The sequence below is a fragment of the Oncorhynchus kisutch genome, linkage group LG7 (genome assembly GCF_002021735.2).
Source record: "Oncorhynchus kisutch isolate 150728-3 linkage group LG7, Okis_V2, whole genome shotgun sequence".
Classification (NCBI taxonomy): Eukaryota; Metazoa; Chordata; class Actinopteri; order Salmoniformes; family Salmonidae; genus Oncorhynchus; species Oncorhynchus kisutch.
In genome coordinates, this window is record NC_034180.2 from 26,638,522 (window position 1) to 26,661,175 (window position 22,654).

General features: G+C 43.0%; 1 protein-coding gene across 2 annotated transcripts in view; it reads left to right on the forward strand.

Moving 5' to 3' along the window:
- The window catches only part of LOC109894834 (sodium/potassium/calcium exchanger 4-like), a 63,401-nt gene that overhangs the window by 32,369 nt on the left and 8,378 nt on the right, over positions 1–22,654 (forward strand). The window contains exons 3-10 of one of the 2 annotated variants that reach the window (XM_031828766.1): positions 16,639–16,715; positions 17,407–17,481; positions 17,641–17,725; positions 18,125–18,228; positions 20,752–20,826; positions 21,555–21,580; positions 21,716–21,769; positions 22,010–22,101. In XM_031828766.1, the coding sequence (XP_031684626.1) occupies positions 16,639–16,715; positions 17,407–17,481; positions 17,641–17,725; positions 18,125–18,228; positions 20,752–20,826; positions 21,555–21,580; positions 21,716–21,769; positions 22,010–22,101 (588 nt within the window). Of the gene's footprint in view, positions 1–16,638; positions 16,716–17,406; positions 17,482–17,640; positions 17,726–18,124; positions 18,229–20,751; positions 20,827–21,554; positions 21,581–21,715; positions 21,770–22,009; positions 22,162–22,654 lie in introns of both variants that reach the window. The other variant, XM_031828765.1, reaches the window with a different exon arrangement.

Consider the following 22,654-nt stretch of genomic DNA (forward strand, 5'->3'; position numbering starts at 1 on the left):
ATTTGCTGTTTTTGTTATACTCTTGTGAATTCTATGGTTTTTACTAGATTACTTGTAGTTTTTTATGTTGTTTGTCTGTCATTTTTGTCATGACTTGGTGTTGCCAATCTTGGCCAGCACGCTCTTGAAAAATAGATTTTAAATCTCAATGATCCCTTCCTGGTTAAATAAATTAGTCACCCTTTGCCTTGATGACAGCTTTGCACAGTCTTGGCATTCTCTCATCCAGCTTCACCTTGAATGCTTTTCCAACAGTCTTGAAAGAGTTTCCAAATATGCTGAGCACTTGTTGTTTGCTTTTCCTTCCCTCATCCCAAACCATTTCAATTGGGTTGAGGTCATGTGATTGTGGAGATTGTGGAGGTCATCTGATGCAGCACTCCATCACTCTCCCTCTTGGTCAAATAGCTCTTACACAGCCTGGAGGTGTGGGGTCATTGTCCTGTTGAAAAACAAATGATAGCCGCTCTAAGCTCAAACCAGATTGGATGGCGTATTGCTGCAGAATGCTGTGGTAGCCATCCTGGTTAAGTGTGCCTTGAATTTCACCAGCACAGCACCTTTACACCATCACACCTGCTCCATGCTTCATGGTGGGAACCACACATGCGGAGATCATCCGTTCACCTACTCTGCATCTCACAAAGAAAGCAGTTGTAACCAAAAATCTCACATTTGGACTCACCAGACCAAAGGGCAGATTTCCACTGGTCCACCGCTCGTGTTTCTTGGCCCAAGCAAGTCTCTTCTTATTATTGGTGTCCAATAATAGTGGTTTCTTTGCAGCAATTCAACCGTGAAGGCCTGATTCACGCAGTCTCCTCTGAACAGTTGATGTTGAGAAGTGTCTGTTACTTTAACTCTGTGAAGCATTTATTTGGGCTGCAATCTGAGGTGCAGTTAACTCGAATGAACTTATCCTTTGCAGCAGAGGTAACTCTGGGGCTTCCATTCCCGTGGCAGTCCTCATGAGAGCCAGTTTCATCATAGCGCTTCATGGTTTTTTGTGACTGCAGTTGAAGAAACTTTGAAAGTTCTTGAAATGTTCCAGATTGACTGACTTTCATGTCTTAAAGTAATGATTGACTGTCATTTCGCTTCGCTTATTTGTGCTGCTCTTGCCATAAAATGGACTTGGACGTTTACCAAATAGGGCTATCTTCTGTATACCACCCCTACCTTGTCACAACATAATTGATTGGCTCAAACACATAAGGGGAAGAAATTCCACAAATTTACTTTTAACAAGGCACACCTGTTCATTGAAATGCATTTCAGGTGACTACCTCATGAAGCTGGTTGAGAGAATGACAAGAATGTGCAAAGCTGTCATCAAGGCAAAGGGTGGCTATTTTGAAGAATCTCAATTATAAAATATATTTTGATTTGTTGAACACCTTTTTGGTTACTACATAATTCCATATGTGTTATTTAATAGTTTTTATGTATTCACTATTATTCTACATTGTAGAAAATATTAAAATAAAGAAAAACCCTTGAACGTGTAGGTGTGTCCAAACTTTTGACTGGTTCTGTACATGTTCGTGAGAGTCTCACTTTATATTAGTGTGTAGCCCAAACTGTTCGGACGCTACAGACAGAAGTTGGCAGATTGGCTGTACGGACTTCAGGCAAGTCTCAAGATGCTTGTTGGGGTTGTAGATCAAAACGGAGAACAGCACTGTTTGTGAGAGGCTCATCCTTCAATAGAGGGATCATAATAAACTGTTCGGATGCTACAGATGATTTTGTGAGAAGACCGATTTAGGGATGTGTTATGGTCTGACAAACACCGCTCTAGCTCTGTCACCTAAAGGGGTTAAACCCACTGGAACAGTGACAAACTTGCCTGGTAAAGGATGCAAATGTATTTTGTCAACACCTACAGTCAGAAAGGTGGTTTGAAAGGCCAAGAAAAGTCCAAGGGCCACAGTTGGAGAATTACAGAACTTGGTCGTATATTGGGGTCACCAAGGGTCCATATCTACAATTAGACGCCACCTCCATGCCAATAGGTTGTTTGTAAATGTTGCTATAAAAAAGCCTTGATTGAGAGTAACCAACAAATGTAAATGCCTGGAGTTTGCTAAAAGGCATTGATACTTGGATTGGAACCGGGTGCTATGGTCTTATTTATTTTAAGAAGTATTTTTTGCTAACCTTTATCAAGGGTGCCAATACTTTTGGATGTGACTGTATCTGCACATGTGCTCTCTCACACACACACACACACACACACACACACACACACACACACACACACACACACACACACACACACACACACACACACACACACACACACACACACACACACACACACACACACACACACACAACTGTGTCCTAACCTGACTTCTTGATTGTATGTTTGTCTTTTTACATTTGTTGTTGTCAGACACTAACTAGCTGAATGTGCTGGCTGGCTGTTGTGTACAACAGAGAGAGTAATGGTGTTGTTTTCAATTATTGATCACTGCTGGTTGGGTTTCTTTTAATGGAGCACCTGTCAGATGGAGGCAGGAGCATCCTGGAGGATCCTGGTAATGGGAGTGCTAAAGAGAGGCAGAAGAGCCTCTAGCCTTTTGGGGCTTTAAGCAAGATTTGGTTTGGGGGCACCCCCACCTCACAGACAAAATATGTTAGTGCACCCCTTCTTGCCAGTGGTGTGAAGAGAAAAATGTGCAGTTTTAAAGCTAATTTCCTACCATTCTACACATTTTGCTATGACTTATGTCATGTTCATATGATATCTGAATTAGAGTGACTAACAAAATCAATGGGGTCACCCTGGAGGTCAGGGTCAGTGACATGCAGTGAGGTCAGTGGCTGGGTAGGCACGGGCAATTATCGAAGTCAGATTTACTCACAAATAAACCTTGATGAAGCCTAAGTTCACCATACAACGAGAGTGGCATAGGCTATTAACTGAAATTGAAAACTAATTTTCACCAAATGTAAATACCAATGTAGCCAAGATACACAAGCGATAGCCTACAATGGTGGCATATTTCATATCATCTGACAAAATGACACACGACTCAACTCAGCTCAGCTTAGACCGATGTAGCATCCACAGTAACAACCAATAGGTGGCACTAAAAGACCAATATGGGCACATTTGATCCAAATAGTTTGCAAAGAAAACTCCATAGTCTTTCACAATGGATTTAGAATTCTTCCAATGCACCGTACGTGGCACACGCAAACACACACATAATAATGTTATTATGTGACATTATTACACACACATACAGTATATGATAAAAAAGCTTCTAACAAAATGTTGATATCAACAATTGAAATGACTGAAAAATGCAGTTCAAAATGTAACAATAAAATATGTATTCTAGCTTGATAAATCAAATGCATCAAAGGGATGTTGTCTATTCTTATGTTCATTCAACAGAAGCCTAACCTGCAAATTGCAAAGGAAAATGCATTTAGACCTACCTTAGTCCATTCGTCTGTCCTTCAGGGTGAACTGCTTGGTGACAGCGTTGTTAAAGTCACAGAACCCCGAGTCCTTATTTTCGTTCTGTACACACACAGCAGGCCAATGGACGTGTGGGAGATGCATCCCCAAGGCCTCCTTCGGAAGAGTCACACACACAGAAACAGTAGCTGGTAGAATAGTTGTCCCACAAAGCACACAGGTAGGCACCTCCATAATTAGGGCAGTGGTTTTCATTTTTTCAGCTGGGAGGTGACTACCTCATGAAGCTGGTTGAGAGAATGAAAAGAGTGTGCAAAGCTGTCATCAAGGCAAAGGTTGGCTACTTTGAAGAATCTCAAATATAAAATATATTTTGATATGTTTAACACTTTTTTGGTTACTACATGATTCCATGTGTTTTATTTCATAGCTTTGATGTCTTCACTATTATTCTACAATGTAGAACATAGTAAGAATAAAGAAAAACCCTTGAATGAGTAGGTGTGTTTGTCACATTGCATAAGGATGGGAGACCGGCGCAGGAATACGTAAGAGGTTTTTAAAATTTGGTGGTTTGGTGGTGATGATCCAGTTCAGTGACACCTAGAAGGCCAGTGATGTAGACCTCCGGAGCTGGTGAACGAAATGAGCAGCAGTGCCGCGGGGATCCGTGACATTGTCCAAACTTTTGACTGCTACTGTATGTTTAGGTTAAAAAAACAATGCAGGGGCCCCCCGGGTAGCGCAGTGGTCTAGCTGTGCCACCAGAGACTCTTGGTTCGCGCCCAGGCTCTGTCGCAGCCGGCCGTGCCTGGGAGGTCCATGGGGCGACGCACAATTGGCCTAGCGTCGTCCGGGTTAGGGAGGTTTTGGCCGGGGGGGATATCCTTGTCTCATGGCGCACTAGCGACACCTGTGGCGGGCAGGCGCAGTGCACACCAACCAGGTTGCCAGGTGCACAGTGTTTCCTCCGACACATTGGTGCAGTTGGCTTCCGGGTTGGATGCGCGCTGTGCTTGGTTGGGTTGTGTTATTTTCTCTTTCGACCTTCGTCTCTCCCGAGCTCGTACGGGAGTTGTAGCGATGAGACAAAATAGTAACTACTAACAATTGGATACTATGAAATTGGTGAGAATTTTTTTTTTTACTTTTAAAAAACAAGGCGGATCGCAAAGCATTAGGCTATTATACAAACGCTTCATTTACTAACTACTCTCAATACATTTATCAACCCGAATCTGTTTATTTATACGCTGTAGTCGATATGGGAAATCCAAACGGCTAAACTCTCTCTAGCTTGTATAACAATTCTGAACACACTCTATCAAAAAGAAGACTCCAAATGGCATAGGTTGTCAGGTTGAATCACAGTGAGGCTAGCAGACAGTGCTAGTGGTGTGACAGTAAAATGCTGTGTGAGCGCTCTGTGGACTGGAGCAGTGTGCTGCTGATGACGCTACGCTGTACGATAGCTAGCTTCTAGCTCACAGAGATGCTCTCCTTCCCTTCCTCTCTTCCCTTCTTCTCTTCCCTTCCTCTCTGTGACCTTGAGGCCTGTCCTCTGTTATAGTGGAGGGTGGGGGAAGGTATCGGCTGCTGAGGGACTGCTGGAAATGTGATCAAGGCTACAGTGTCCCCACCATTTGATATATGCCTCTGGGAGGGAGGCTGCTACTGCTGCCGCTATGGCTGCAATGGAATCTGATACTAGAGTATACTACTGTACTGTTGATAATAATGTACATTAGTCAAGAATGAACAATTAATATACTGTAATACATATACTGTAGTGTATTTTCAGTCAGTACAGTATAATATTTTGAATTATAGCATTCGATTTGAAGTGTTATCTATGACTTGCTAATTACAGATATATTCATTTGCTACTATTTTGATCAGCCTAGATTATTTTGAGGATGAGGTCTGTCCAGTAGCTGTGTATTTGTACATTGTGTGTGTGGTTTGATTGGAGTTAGGAGTACACACATACTGTATGTATCCCTTCTGTATCCCTGGTGGGCATCTTGTGTCTAGTGGGCTTCTGTCCAACCCACCAGAAAGAGATGCCAGTTATGGATGATATGGAGAGGGAGAGAGAGATGAAGAGAGAGAGATGCCAGTTATGGATGATGTGGAGAGAGAGAGAGAGAATGGTGACAAAGGTAATGACGTCATTGGTTGGAGAGGTTGCAGAGACACACATGGACCTCACTGGGTCTCTGTGTCTCAGGAGACTGGGGGCCGAAGAGGCCACTGATCCGATCAAGGAACAGATGGGCCGTTTGGGCAACAGAGCCTAACCTAGTACAGCTCACCGCTCCTGAGGGAGATCACCCTGTGGTGTAGCATGGCTCTCACCCACACAGATCTACAGGCAGGAGTCAGACTCATCCACACAGATTTACAGGCAGGAGTCAGACTCACCCACACAGCTCTAGAGGCAGGAGCCTGACTCGCCCACACAGCTCTAGAGGCAGGAGTCAGAGTCACCCACACAGCTCGAGAGGCAGGACTGAGACTCACCCACACAGCTCTAGAGGCAGGAGTCAGTCTCACCCACACAGCTCTAGAGGCAGGAGTCAGTCTCACCCACACAGCTCGAGAGGCAGGAGTCGGACTCACCCACAAAGCTCAAGCTATTCCAGCCTTCTCTGGGGGCTGGAATACTGAGACTGAGACTCCCCTAAACTCTTTGATGCAGGTTAAGACTCAAATTCACCCTGTCAAATCAAATACAATCAAGCTTTATTGATATAGCACATTTCAGCCATTGCTGAAACACAATGTATTTCACAGGAAAATAAACATGCATAAAAAACAATACAAATAAAAACTGAAATATTTACTACATAACAAACATTAGAGGATAAAAAACAAAAGAATAACAATAAAAACTTAAACACTAAAAAGCACGCTAAGGAATAGCAGAGCTAAAAAGGTGTGTTTTAAGATCCCTTTTAAATATGTCCACAGTTTCGGCCCCCCTTTTATGGTGAATGTACACTAGATGCAGGAAATTTCCACGTGCCACTTAGGCTGCCCATTGTGACTCGCTTGTTGGTGTGGGCGTGCTGGCAGCATATGGCAGCATGTTCGATTGTTCGTCAAGAATTCAGCATAGCAAGTTTGTATGAAGGTCTGGTTATTAAATGGGTACATAGTTCAATAGTAATATCCTCTAAAACGTTCTGGTGACAAACAAACTTTGATGCCCTGTTTCCAATTGTCCACATGGCTGGGTGAACCTATTCAAGTAAGTAGATACATTTTGAAAATGTAAAAAAACCTATGTATTATTAGCTAACTAGCTACAGTGCAGGCTAACTCAAATGAGCTGCTAAATGAGCTAGCTAGTTGGCCAGCTAGCTATCTAGCCAACTTCACATACTGTATAGATAGCTAGCTAAGTGAATGAAATATCACCATCTACCTAACTTCATATTAGCTAGCTATCTTGGTGTATTTATCGCTGTAAAAAACGAACTCCAAATGCATTTGTAGGTAGCTAGCTAACAGCCATGGAGGAGGGTGAAAGGATAGCAGCCCCAACTGTCAGTGAGAGAGTAGGCTATTCTGGATAGGGCAGGTACTTTTGTGTAGTTCCTGTCCCTAGAAGTGAGGATGGAGGTAATAGTAACATAACATTCAGTGCTGTGTAATTTGACTACAATGAAGTCTGTTCCTTGAGGTTTTCTGTCCTCAGATAAAGTGAGCTCTGAAAGCCTGTCTACATATGAATTGATCCCAATGAAGAGCAGTGGTTCTCAGTCCTGGTCCTGGGGACTTAAAGAGGTGCACATTTTTGTTTTTGCCTTTACATTACACAGCTGATTCAAATGATCAACTCATTATCAAGCTTCAAGCGTTGTTTATGTATTCATTTTTTATGCTATCCTTGATATGATCCTGCTGTTGATATGATCCTACACATGCACGTGTGTGCCCATGCATCTATCAATCCAATTTTATCTTCCATATTCCTACAGATACCTTGTAACTGGAGATTCCTTCAAAGCGATTGCCTACAATTAACATGTAGAGCACTGCAAGGTTGGGTGACCAGGGCCATCTGGGACTGCCTCCTGGAGGAATTCAGGTGTGTGTGAAGGCTACCTGTGTCCTGCATAACTTCATGAGGATGGACACGAGGACCGGGAGTGGATCTGCAGCTCGCCGCCACGAGGAGAAGTCTGCTGCTCTGCAGGATGTTTCAAGGATGGGGTCCAACAACGCAGCAAGAGAGGCAATCCGTGTGCGAGGGTGCTGTTCCCTGGCAACACCATAGACTACACTATGCACAACCAAAGGCTATTTTAAGAGCCATTCACATTGCAATAAGTATTCTTCCATTTACTTAGCTATGTCAACTGCAGTTATTCAATTCCCAGTTTCTCTGTCTGTAAAAAAACGGGCTATTTTAAATCACCCATATTGAAAAAATGTAGAACAATTAGACACCCTATAACCCACACCTACACACTCATGTATCAATCTGATTGATTGATTGTGTTGTGCAGTAAGCAGGCTCAGGTGTATAACTGTGGCTCCTTCCACCTTAGGCAAGAGGGCCAACCATGGAGAATAGTAAGACACTTCATTATTTCTATAACTACGCTATATTGTTTGTCCTTGTGTGTCCGTTGATGTTTTTCAGCATAAAGTGCTCTGCAGCCACTTAGTGTGACATGGACACCCGATGAGGCCACACACACAGATTCCTGTTGAACACTGTCCCTTTAACTACCTTATTTTCTCAACAAGTCTGTCTCCTTCACTTCATCCCTCCTCTTCTCTCTAAATCCTCTAGGTTATATCAGCAGTGTCGGTGAACCCCTCCCGCATCTGAACTGGCTACATAGAGGCCACAGGATGATCAGAGGTGAGAGGTCACTTGGTCAGGTCAACACGAAGTATTATTAAAGAGATGCTTTACATTGAAATACAGATAGATATGCAGTAGTCCCAGAGTTAATGATCCAAGGTCAGTTTTGCATTTCACCTCCTGATTATTATGCTGACTAACAATGTTAGAATAAAAAATTCAAACACAAGGCATAAACATGCTATATCTCTCTCCATCTGTCTCTCGTCTGCGGATATGTTTTGATGTGGATGCCAACCCCCAATTCCATCATTGCCACCTCACCCACTTTTAAGATAACCTTCGGGCCGACTAGAGACACTATTATGTAATTGTGATGAACTGAGAAAATATTTGGGTTGCACTGTGATTCATTAATCATATACTGCCTTCCCTGCTCCTATATTCTTACCTCTTTCCCTTTGTCTTTTACACCTCTCTCGCCACCTCCTCTTTCTTCCTCTGTTTTTAAGTACAGATTGAACTTGTATTTATAATGTTACAATTATAGTATTTATAATGCTTGTATTTTACAACACTTGGATAATGAACTGCTTTCAATAAAGTGTTTCACATTCTCTACTGGATGAAATGAAGTCTCTCATTTGATAAAATACTACACCTATCCTGTTTATCAGATCAATGCAGATGAAGGGCATTAGATATCAAATTTTATTTGTCACATACACATGGTTAACAGATGTTAATGCGAGTGTAGCGAAATGCTTGTGCTTCTAGTTCCGACAATGCAGTAATAACAAACGAGTAATCTAACCTAACAATTCCACAACTACCACCTTATACAGACAAGTGTAAAGGGATAAAGAATATGTACATAAAGATATATGAATGAGTGATGGTACAGAACGGCATATGCAAGATGCAGTAGATGGTATCGAGTACAGTATATACATATGAGATGAGTAATGTAGGGTATGTAATCATAAAAGTGGCATAGTTTAAGTGGCTGGTGATACATATATTACATAAAGATGGCAAGATGCAGTAGATGGTATTGAGTACGGTATATACATATGAGATGAGTAATGTAGGGTATGTAAACATTATATTAAGTGGTATTGTTTAAAGTGATACATTTTTTCCCATCAATTTCCATTATTAAAGTGAGCTGGAGTTGAGTCAGTATGTTGGCAGCAGCCACTCAATGTTAGTGGTGGCTGTTTAACAGTCTGATGGCCTTGAGATAGAAGCTCTCTCGATCTCTGCTTTGATGCACCTGTACTGACCTCGCCTTCTGGATGATAGCGGGGTGAACAGGCAGTGACTCGGGTGGTTGTTGTCCTTGATGATCTTTATGGCCTTCCTGTGACATCGGGTGGTGTAGGTGTCCTGGAGGGCAGGTAGTTTGCCCCCGGTGATGCGTTGTGCAGACCTCACTACCCTCTGGAGAGCCTTACAGTTGTGGGCGGAGCAGTTGCCGTACCAGGCGATGGTACAGCCCGACAGGATGCTCTCGATTGTGCATCTGTAGAAGTTTGTGAGTGCTTTTGGTGACAAGCCAAATTTCTTCAGCCTCCTGAGGTTGAAGAGGCGCTGCTGCGCCTTCTTCACAACGCTGTCTGTGTGGGTGGACCAATTCAGTTTGTCCGTGATGTGTACGCCGAGGAACTTAACTTACTACCCTCTCCACTACTGTCCCGTCGATGTGGATAGGGGGGTGCTCCCTCTACTGTTTCCTGAAGTCCACGATCATCTCCTTTGTTTTGTTGACGTTGAGTGTGAAGTTATTTTCCTGACACCACACTCCGAGGGGCCTCACCTCTTCCCTGTAGGCCGTCTCGTCGTTGTTGGTAATCAAGCCTACCACTGTAGTGTCGTCCGCAAACTTGATGATTGAGTTGGAGGCGTGCATGGCCACGCAGTCGTGGGTGAACAGGGAGTACAGGAGAGGGCTCAGAACGCACCCTTGTGGGTCCCCATTGTTGAGGATCAGCAGGGTGGAGATGTTGTTACCTACCCTCACCACCTGGGGGTGGCCCGTCAGGAAGTCCAGTACCCAGATGCACAGGGCGGGGTCGAGACGCAGGGTCTCGAGCTTGATGAAGAGATTGGAGGGTACTATGGTGTTAAATGCTGAGCTGTAGTTGATGAACAGCATTCTCACGTAGGTATTCCTCTTGTCCAGATGGGTTAGGGCAGTGTGCAGTGTGGTAGCGATTGCGTCGTCTGTTGGGCGGTAAGCAAATTGGAGTGGCTCTAGGGTGTCAGGTAGGGTGGAGGTGATATGGTTCTTGACTAGTCTCTCAAAGAACTTCATGATGACAGAAGTGAGTGCTACGTGGCGGTAGTTGTTTAGCTCAGTTACCTTAGCTTTCTTGGGAAAAGGAACAATGGTGGCCCTCTTGAAGCATGTAGGAACAGCAGACTGGAATAAGGTTGATTGAATATGTCCGTAAACACACCAGCCAGCTGGTCTGCGCATGCTCTGAGGACGCGGCTGGGGATGCTGTCTGGGCCTGCAGCCTTGCGAGGGTTAACAAGTTTAAATGTTTTACTCACGTTGGCTGCAGTGAAGGAGAGTCCGCAGGTTTTGGTAGCGGGCCATGTCAGTGGCACTGTATTGTCCTCAAAGCGAGCAAAGACGTTATTTAGTCTGTCTGGGAAGAAGACATGCTGGTCCGCGATGGGGCTGGTTTTCTTTTGGTAATCCGGGATTGACTGTAGACCCTGCCACATACCTTGTGTGTCTGAGCCGTTGAATTGCAACTCTACTTTGTCTCTATACTGACGCTTAGCTTGTTTGATTGCCTTGCGGAGGGAATAGCTACACTGTTTGTATTCGGTCATGTTTCTGGTCACCTTGCCCTGGTTAAAAGCAGTGGTTCGAGCTTTCAGTTTCGCGCGAATGCTGCCATCAATCCACGGTTTCTGGTTTGGGAATGTTTTAATACTTGCTGTGGGTACGACATCGCCGATGCACTTGCTAATAAACTCGCTCACCGAATCAGTGTATTCGTCAATGTTGTTGTTGGACTCAATGCGGAATCCACGTGATCGAAGCAGTCTTGAGATGAACTGGTTTTAGAGTTTTTGCATGATGCTGTAACAAATCTCCTCTTCGTCTGAGGAAGAGTAAGAAGGATCGGACCAATATGCAGCGTGGTAAGTGTTCATCATATTTGAATTGAAAAACTGAACACTACACAAAATAACAACGAAGAGAAAACGAAAAGGTTCTGCCAGGTGAACAGACACTAAACAGAAATTAACCACCCACAAACAAGAGTGGGAAAACAGGCTACCTAAGTATGGTTCTCAATCAGAGACAACGATTGACAGCTGCCTCTGATTGGGAACCATACCATGCCAAACACATAGAAATATCAAACATAGAACAAAAACATAGAATGCCCACCCCAACCTAAAATAGAAACATACAAAAGGAACTAAGGTCAGGATGTGACAGATGCGTAGGAAGTGTAGTGTACTGTTTATTAAATTATATTTCTGTATATATGAATTACAAATCAGCCTTTAACTAGTTAGATCCTGTTTCTAGTCTATTAGTTACAATGTTTAACCATTGATGTCCCAGGACCAAGATTGGTAAACACTGTTGAAGTGTATAATTGTAATACATAAACTCAGCAAAAAAAGAAACGTCCCTTTTTCAGGACCCTGTCTTTCAAAGATAATTCGTAAAAATCCAAATAACTTCACAGATCTTCATTGCAAAGGGTTTAAACACTGTTTCCCATGCTTGTTCAATGAACCATAAACAATTAATGAACATTCACCTGTCGAACGGTCGTTAAGACACTAACAGCTTACAGACAGTAGGCAATTACGGTCACAGTTATGAAAAGTTAGGGCACTAAAGAGGCCTTTCTACTGACTCTGAAAAACACCAAAAGACATGCCCAGGGTCCCTGCTCATCTGCGTGAATGTGACTTAGGCATGCTGCAAGGAGGCATGAGGACTGCAGATGTGGCCAGGGCAATAAATTGCAATGTCTGTACTGTGAGACACCTAATACAGCACTACAGGGAGTCAGGACGGACAGCTGATCATCCTCGCAGTGGCAGACCATGTGTAACAACACCTGCACAGGTTCGGTACATCCGACCATCACACCTTGCGGACAGGTACAGGATGGCAACAACAACTGCCCGAGTTACACCAGGAATGCACAATCCCTCCATCAGGGCTCAGACTGTCCGCAATAGGCTGAGAGAGGCTGGACTGAGGGCTTGTAGGCCATGTTGTAAAGGCAGGTCCTCACCAGACATCACCAGCAACAATGTTGCCTATCGGCACAAACCCACTGTCACTGGACCAGACAGGACCGGCAAAAAGTGCTCTTCACTGACGAGTTGGGGTTTTGTCTCACCAGGGGTGATGGTCGGATTCACGTTTATCGTCGAAGCAATGAGCGTTACACCGAGGCCTGTACTCTGAAGCGGGATCGATTTGGAGGTGGAGGGTCCGTCATGGTCTGGGGTGGTGTGTCATAGCATCATCAGACTGAGCTTGTTGTCATTGCAGGCAATCTCAACGCTGTGCATTACAGGGAAGACATCCCCCTCCCTCATGTGGTACCCTTTCTGCAGGCTCATCCTGACATGACCGTCCAGCATGACAATTAGAGGTCGACCGATTATGATTTTTCAACGCCGATACAGATACCGATTATTGGAGGACCAAAAAAATCCAATATCGATTAAACAGCCGTTTATTTTTTATTTTTTTGTAATAATGACAATTACAACAATACTGAATGAACACTTATTTTAACTTAATAGAATACATCAATAAAATCAATTTAGCCTCAAATAAAATGAAACATGTTCAATTTGGTTTAAATAATGCAAAAACAAAGTGTTGGAGAAGAAAGTAAAAATGCAATATGTGCCATGTAAAATATGTGCCATGTAAAAAAGCTAACGTTTAAGTTCCTTGCTCAGAACATGAGAACATATGAAATCTGGTGGTTCCTTTTAACCTGAGTCTTCAATATTCCCAGGTAAGAAGTTTTAGGTTGTAGTTATTATAGGAATTATAGGACAATTTCTCTCTATACGATTTGAATTTCATATACCTTTGACTATTGGATGTTCTTATAGGCACTTTAGTATTGCCAGTGTAACAGTATAGCTTCCGTCCCTCTCCTCGCCCCTACCAGGGCTCGAACCAGGAACACATCGACAACTGCCACCCGCGAAGCAGCGTTACCCATCTCTCCACAAAAGCCGCGGCCCTTGCAGAGCAAGGGAAACAACTACTCCAAGTCTCAGAGCGAGTGACATTTGAAACGCTATTAGCGCGCACCCCGCTAACTAGCTAGCCATTTCACATCGGTTACACCAGCCTAATCTCGGGAGTTGATAGTCTTGAAGTCATAAACAGCTCAATGCTTGAAGCACAGGGACGAGCTGCTGGCAAAACGCACGAAAGTGCTGTTTGAATGAATGCTCACCATCGCTCAGTCATACTGCTCTATCAAATCATAGACTTAATTATAACATAATAACACACAGAAATACGAGCCTTAGGACATTAATATGGTCGAATCCGGAAACTATCATCTCAAAAACAAGACGTTTATTCTTTCAGTGAAATACGGAACCGCTCCGTAATTTATCTAACGGGTGGCATCCATAAGTCTAAATATTCCTGTTACATTGCACAACCTTCAATGTTATGTCATAATTACGTCAAATTAGGCATCCCAAACTGTTGCATATACACTGACTCTGCGTGCAATGAACACAAGAGAAGTCACAATTTCACCTGGTTAATATTGCCTGCTAACCTGGATTTCTTTTAGCTAAATATGCAGGTTTAAAAATATATACTTCTGTGTATTGATTTTAAGAAAGACATTGATGTTTATGGTTGGGTACAGTCATCCAACGATTGTGCTTTTTTCGCAAATGTGCTTTTGTTAAATCATCGCCCATTTGGCGAAGTTGGCTGTCTTTGTTAGGAAGAAATAGTCTTAACAGAGTTCGCAACGAGCCAGGTTAGCAGGCAATATTAACTAAATATGCAGGTTTAAAAATATATACATATGTATTGATTTTAAGAAAAGCATTGATGTTTATGGTTAGGTACACATTGGAGCAAGACAGTCCTTTTTCGCGAACACGCACCGCATCGATTATATGCAACGCAGGACACGCTAGATAAACTGCTAATATCATCAACCATGTGTAGTTAACTAGTGATTATGATTGATTGTTTTTTATAAGATAAGTTTAATTCTAGCTAGCAACTTACCTTGGCTTAACTGTAAGGTTGCAAGATTGAATCCCCCCGAGCTGACAAGGTAAAAATCTGTCATTCTGCCCTTGAACAAGGCAGTTAACTCACCATTCCTAGGCCGTCATTGAAAATAAGAATGTGTTCTTAACTGACTTGCCTAGTTAAATAAAGGATAAATAAAGGTGTAAAAAAAACTGCCAAATCTGTGTCCAAAAATACCGATTTCCGATTGTTATGAAAACTTGAAATCGGCCCTAATTAATCGGCCATTCCGATTAATCGGTCGACCTCTAATGACAATGCCACCAGCCATACTGCTCATTCTGTGCGTGATTTCATGACAGGACAGGAATATAGGTGTTCTGCCATGGCCAGCACAGAGCCCCGATCTCAAACCCATTGAGCACGTCTGGGACCTGTTGGATCGGAGGGTGAGGGCTAGGGCCATTCCCCCCAGAAAGTTCAGAGAACTTGCCGGTGCCTTGGTGGAAGAGTGGTGTAACATCTCACAGCAAGAACTGGCAAATCTGGTGCAGTCCATGAGGAGGAGATGCACTGCAAAACTTAATGGAGCTGGTGGCCACACCGGATACTGACTGTTACTTTTGATTTTTGACCCCCCTTTGTTCAGGGACACATGTCTGTGGAACTTGTTCAGTTTATGTCTCAGTTGTTGAATCTTGTTATGTTCATACAAATATTTACACATGTTAAGTTTGCTGAAAATAAACGCAGTTGACAGTGAGAGGACGTTTCTTTTTTTGCTGAGTTCACATGCAGACACAGCATCATACAAAGAAATAACTACATGGTTACGACTTGCATCCTTGGCACAAAGTTATATTATATTCTACTCAATCCATGGCCATTAACGTCATTCAGACTGTTTTGAAGTTGATACAACTGGCTATGATAGCTGAGGTTCATAGCTATGTTGTGAACTAATATTTATACTAAACGTTTGGGTCCATACACAGATCTGCTAGACAGCTAGCTACACATCCATAGGCATACAGGGATTTTAGTCATCCACTGCACAATAAGCAAGAGCATAGCTAGGTACGTTATTTCATCTATCACCATTGCATGGCAAATATCAGCAAGGCAAGCTTACAAAATTGTACATTCAATTTGCAGTAAATGTTTTAGCTAGATTCTTTACATCCACTGTTTCACAAGATGACAGCCTGGTTTGCTGGTTGTTTCAGGAGTCCCTAAAACATTAAACAACCAGAATTACAATTTCAGACTCATGCCGCAACACCCATAAAGCATAAAGCTAGCTTGCTAAATCGCAATTTTCATAAAACGGCATCATGTGCTAGCGTATCATGCCCGTTAGGTTCTCTGGCAGGCTATTCCAGAGGATGGGGCCATAGTAACGAAAGGCTGTCTCTCTCTCCTTGGTCCTAAACGTTGGGATAGTTAAAAGGCCTATGCCAGAGGACCTGAGGGACCTATTGGTTACGTAACTAAAAAGCATGTCTGACATGTATTGGGGTGCATAAACATGGATTGATTTAAAAACCAATAAAATAATCTTAAAATGTATTCTAAAACTCACAGGCAAGCCAGTGCAGACACTTAAAACCGGTGTAATGTGTTCCCTCCGTCTGGTCTTGGTCAATACCCGTGCTGCTGCATTCTGTATGTTTGACCAATGGCTTCCTTGGGTGGATCAGACAGGAGAGAATTACAGTAGTCAAGCCTGCTTGTAATAAAAGCATTGATGCGTCTCTCTGTATCAGCCTGAGAGAGAAATGGCCGCACCTTGGCAATGTTCCTCAGGTGGTAAAAAGCTATTTTGGTCACATTCCTAATGTGTGATTCAAAGAGGCAGGACCTTCAGACTCTTCTCGCTCTTTGAGGCAGGACATTGAGTGTGATCAAAGCACAAATATCGTTGGATAACTCTATAAAGTCTCAAAATGCCTGATTCAGAACTGTTGCAGACAAAATAGCCCTAAAAAATTGTACGTTAAGTTGATTGCTTGTTGTTGTTTTTCAGATCCATTTTATGCCCAAGTTATTTATTCAGTATTTATTTATTGTTTCGCTATTTGTGGTGTTGTAAGACCAACCCATGACTTTGGAGATGTCTTTGTTTTCTTTCAGCCATCAATGAGTTCCCTGAGGATGTCTTCACCACCTACCAGCGCACCAGAGGAGCTGTCCTGCTGCACATATTTGCGGTAGGAGATTGATGTGTGTGTGTGTGTGTTTAACACCATGTGGTTCAGTAAATCAGGCGTGTGTTCTTGACTGTGTGTGTATGTGCATATATGCGTGCATGTTTCTAGCTTACATATGTGTCCATCCGTGCGCACATATCTTTACAAAAAGAGGACCCTGCTGGGATGTACTGGTCCGTAGGCACTACTAGGCAGTATGTTATCTTCAGTCCTGTCGTCTTCATCTGGGATAGAAGTGGTGCGGCTCTGTGATGGACCTTTTTTTTTTAATGGTCTGTGTCATTGTTTGTGACCTGTTATCTTCCTGTCCGGTGATGTCCTGGGAAGTGCTGTGAACAACATGGGTTGGTTTGTACCCAGCCCCAGCGCCCTCTGGGCAGAGCCTGTCATCGCTTCCTTACACAACAAAAGGCACATCACACATGCAGCCTCAGTTGACTCTTCTTTTTCTTTGGGGGGGAAAGACAACTTTCTGAGGGCAGGATAGAGAATAGCAGGATGTGTGTACAGTTGCTGATTTAATTGTGTCTATTCTAACTCAGTGATGTTGTATAGTAGTGTTCACTGTGCACAGCACACTTTCCTCTTTAACCCTCTCCACTCTTCTCTCATCTCTATTTTTTCTTGTTCTACCTCTCTGTCTATCTCTCTCCCTTTTCTACCCCCCTATCTCTCTCTCTCGCTCTCTCAGGCCCTCTACATGTTTCTGGCCTTGGCCATCGTCTGTGATGACTACTTTGTGATGTCATTGGAGAAGATCTGTGAGGTGGGTGATTTGAGCTCCCAATAGCAATCTCCTCTAGGCCATCAACCTCCTTCCTCTCCCTACGTTATTGACGTGTCGATGTGATGTGTTTGTGTGTCGATATTTGATGCATGAGGCTTCAGTGTGAGATTGTGCTTCCTCTCTCGGTGTGTCTGTCAGAAACTGGACCTAAGTGAAGATGTGGCAGGAGCTACGTTCATGGCTGCTGGCAGCTCAGCACCAGAGCTGTTCGCTTCAATTATAGGTGAGATGGGCTCATACTCTCTCACACTAGCACACTTACAGTACATACTGTACAAGTGCAAACATGCCCACCTACAAGTAGGTGAAATACATTCAGTAATATGTAGACTGTATGTTCAATGCACTACGTTGATATATAGGTTTCAGATCAATGTTGTTAAGAGGTGATCACATTTGATCACCTTCTCTGTCTTTCCCTCTCTCTCCTCTCCCTCTCTCTCTCCTCTCCTTCTCTGTCTTTCCCTCTCTCTATCTCTCCTCTCCTTCTCTGTCTTCCCCTCTCTCTCTCTCTCCTCCCCTTCTCTGTCTTTCCCTCTCTCTCTCTCTCTCCTCTCCTTCTCTGTCTTTCCCGCTCTCTCTCTCTCTCCTCCCCTTCTCTCTTTCTCCTTCTTTCCTGAAGGTGTCTTCATCACTCATGGAGACGTGGGTGTTGGAACCATAGTGGGCTCAGCGGTGTTCAACATTCTATGCATCATCGGTGTGTGCGGAATCTTCGCTGGACAGGTGTGTGCGTGTGTGTTTGTGTGTGTGTGTGGAATCTTCGCTGGACAGGTGTGTGTGTGTGTGTGTGTGTGTGTGTGTGTGTGTGTGTGTGTGTGTGTGTGTGTGTGTGTGTGTGTGTGTGTGTGTGTGTGTGTGTGTGTGTGTAATCTTCGCTGGACAGGTGTGTGCGTGCGTGTGTGACCCCCATGTGCCTCAGTCTATTGTTGCACACTGCCAGAATGGGACCATTGTGTCAATGGGGCTATTTTATGCCCCAAATAACTAATTCAGTATTAGATGTATACAGGCCTGGGTTGTTCCACCAATTTGGTGCATTTTGAAAAGTGTAACTTGGTCAAATTTGTTTGGGATTTCACCTAATTGTAACACTCTGTCATAAAGAGCACATGTTCAACTTCATTAAAAAAAACATGTTTTCACATCTCAAGAGGTTAAATAACAAATTGACTATAGTTATTGCCTGTCAAGTGCCAAATAAGGTAACAACAAGGTTGACAGTAACAGGGTTGACAATTTCTTCTTAAATCAGCAATGAATCCGCTTGTGACAAGTGGAATGGAAGCTTGTTGTGTACAAAAGGGATGGGCAATTGAACGCTTGCTTCACAATTATTTGATTGTTAAAACATTTCTAGCCTTTGTATCTATGGGTAACAGTGTTGATGTGTGTTACTCGACCCACTCAGTTTTTTTGCCACAAAACACCAGAAAGTGGCCAAAAGGAGTAGAACCAATATATCTGCTTTTACTCTATGATTTTACTATTGGATGTTGAATGTTTCTATAAAAAAATATAGTTTTACCATAGTGAAACAAGAGTTCAGTTCAGATGTAAATGAATCCCAAATCACATCAAATCAACAACATAACTAAGGCTTTACAATGATAGTGATATTTGGGGATTAAGTGGGTTAAAATCTTCTGGAAGTGACACAGGGTTGACGGAGGGACATGTCAAAATGTTGGCACTTTAGCCAGCCTTTATTCATATATATTTGTATTTTTCAAATGAAAGATGAAAGATTTATTGAGTAATCCATGTGGTCTATATTAAAGGGCACTTCATTTAATATATCAGGCTTTTAAAATGCAATATTGGTGCACATTTTCCACTTAAAATATCAAAGGGATGCAAAAGGCCCTATTTTAGTGGAATGACCCGCCTACTGTATTACACCCATTTAGTTTTGCTTCCTTTTGTGTACCAGCAGATGCCCACATGATCTTTTTTTGTTGTTGCCAAAAACAACATCAACTGCCAGGATTATGTCATCATGTTTTTAAGATGTGTTTTGTCTGATAACTGCTGTGCAGCAAAAAGCCTTTACAGGTCTGGTTGCATTTAAAGTGCTGCCTGTAGCCTAAAATACTTTTGACAGGACAAGCGAGCACAACCCTGTCACTAGTTGTCACTACTTGTCACTAGTTTCCACAGCCACAAATTCAAAATGAGCTATATTACAATTTATTTTTATTTTTTTTAAACATTGCTTTTTGGCCTCAATTCAAAGTCCAGGTAGCAGATAATGGACCCTAACATATATTTATGTAGTTTGGTGAGGTATATTAACTAATATACATGGGTTCTAACTAGGGCTGGGCGATATGGCCTAAAAGTAATATCTACATTCAGAGGTTTGGACGATTCACAATATATATCTTGATTTTTCTAGTTTTTCTCTTATTAAGGAAATTAAAAGTTGGCCAAGACATAATTCTTAATTGAATTTTCTTTATTAAAATAAAAAAATATACAAGGCCTCAAGGCCTATTTGTGCCAAGCAAATTAACAACACTGCTTGCCAGGCTGTCATTGTATGCAAATCAAATTTTTTAAAAATGGAATGAAAAAATGTGTCCCTAAGAAGAATTTGGACAATAATTATTCAAATTATAAAATTCTGTCAAACAAAATATCTTCCTTTACTTTGTTCTTCACAAGTTTCTGGCGAGGAACACAACCTTGTGTCACGTTGGTATGAGGGATTGAGAGACAGGCGCAGGAATACGTAATAGGGGTTTCTATTCAGCCCAAATTACCACGTGGTGGTGTAAAGGCACGGGGACGATGATCAAACAAACATGTAACAAAACAGGGTAGAAAGCCAAAACAAAAGAGCGAGGAGTACTTCGAATAAAAAACTCATTCGCACAATGATGATCACACGGGACGAGACCCGTAATCATCTGCGCAATCCACAATGGCACGAAAGCCAAAACACACAGCACAGGTACTCACATGCACCAACGGATAATGTAACAATAATCGAAAGCCCAATGGAAACCAAAGGGCACACTTATACAAATACTAATCAGTGGGAATAGGGGACAGGTGTGTATGTGTGTGTAATGAAAGTTCCGGAGGGATCCGTGACACTCTTCCCTCTCTCTCGCTCTTTCTTTCTCTCTCTCCTCTCTTCTCCATCTCTCTTCCTTTTGTCTCATTCTGTCTTTCCTCTCCTCTCTTTCGCTCTCACTCTCTTTCCTTCTCTGTTCCCTTTGTCTCGTTCTCTCTCTCCTCCAGGTAGTATACCTGACTAAGTTTGCAGTGTTCCGTGACTCGCTCTACTACACCCTGTCTGTGTTGGCATTGATTGCAGTGAGTAACTGATCATCTCATCCCCAGTCTACTTTACATAATGAGGCCATTCAGACTGTCTATGCCAATGAGCTCATGGAGGGTTGTGGGGAGGAGATTGTTCTGGCAGCTGCTTGTGTGTGTGTGTGTGTGTGTGTCTGGGGTTCTCTGTAATAATGGGAACTGGGGAGCATCTCATTTTGGAGTGCTGATCAAGGATCAGTTCCCATATGCCCATGTAATCCTATTCATTGTGATCTAATTGGCATAACTGATCCTACGTCAGAGCTCCTACTCTGAGACACTTCATAAATACGACCTCTGTATTGAATACACGGCATACCCTTTCACACTATCATACTTTACATAATGAGGCCATTCAGAGAGCCTCTGGTGGCCTTTTAACCTTCATTTACTGCCTAGCCCACTGGGCTCACTGAGAGACAGAGACCCAGCAGGCCAATAGACAGAACATTCCTCTGCTCTGAGAGAGAGAGAGAGAGAGAGAGAGAGAGAAACTCTAAACAGCTTCATACTGTCATTGCTTTTAATGTAAACAGTATAGGAACTGTTCTTTGTGCTACTTTCTCATAGCCATCTGTCTGTGACAGTAACTGCACCCTTGATGCATTTCAACAACAAGTTTTTCTAAGTTTGAGTTTCTTTAGAAGAAAAGTAAAGTTGATGCTCTTTCCCCTTGAAAGTATGGATGTTAGTGTAATAGTTTTTTCCCTGTTTCATTTTCTTAGGTCATTTACGATGAGAAGATAGTGTGGTGAGTAGCCTGATGTGTGTTTCCTTGTGTCTCAGCAGAAGGTTTGTGTGTGTATGTGTGGGTGGGTAGGTGGGTGTGTGTGTGTGTGTGTGTGCGCCTGCAGACATTCTGACTCTTCTCTGTCTGTCTCTGCAGGTGGGAGAGCTTAGTGCTAGTACTGATGTACTTTGGGTACATTCTGATCATGAAGTGAGTTCCACTGGGACCTGTTCCTTCCCGCCTCTCTCACACACACACACACACACACACACACACACACACACACACACACACACACACACACACACACACACACACACACACACACACCTGAGCACACACTACAAATAGAACAATCCACATACATAGTATATAACATAAGTTGAGTATAATGTACTGTGTATAAACTCTCAACTCTCAACTGACGATGTAAACCGTTTCTCGCATCAGATTTAACACCAGCATCCAGAACTATTTCACTGGGAAGGAAGACAAGAGCTTGGCCAATGGTAACACGGTGATCAGCAGCGAGCTGGAGGATGGTAATGCTTGTTATGACAGTTACATGTGGGATGATCCGTCCAAGCCGTTACTCTCTCCAGGTAAAGGTAACCAGGCAGGCTTTATGGTCACCTCTCAGCCAACCCTCTGGCACTCTGAATGGCCTTCTAGCAGAACAACTACTCTACTGTATCTGGCTGCCCTGGCAAACCTAGAAACTACTCTGAGCTTCTACTCCTGGCTCTTCCAATCTGGTTTAACATTGTCAACAGTCCTCTCCACTATCTCCTCCACTATCTTCATTCCTCTTTGTAAACTCACAGCTCTGATATCTTCTCTTTTACTCCAGTTTAGACTTTGTGTCTTTCTCCGCGTGGCTGATCTTCTCTCAGTGATAGAGGCTGTGCTATATTTCAGAGTTCTCCTCTCCGGTCTAGTAGACTCAAGCTGAAGTGGTGCTGCCGTGTGGCAACCCTGTCGCTACTGTAGCAAAGCCTGTCTGTTTAGCCTTACTAAACCTACCTGCCTGCTGTGACCTGGTCTGTGAGCTGGTGACATATGCTGCTGTGCTGTGTAGTGACGTGGTGTGCTCTG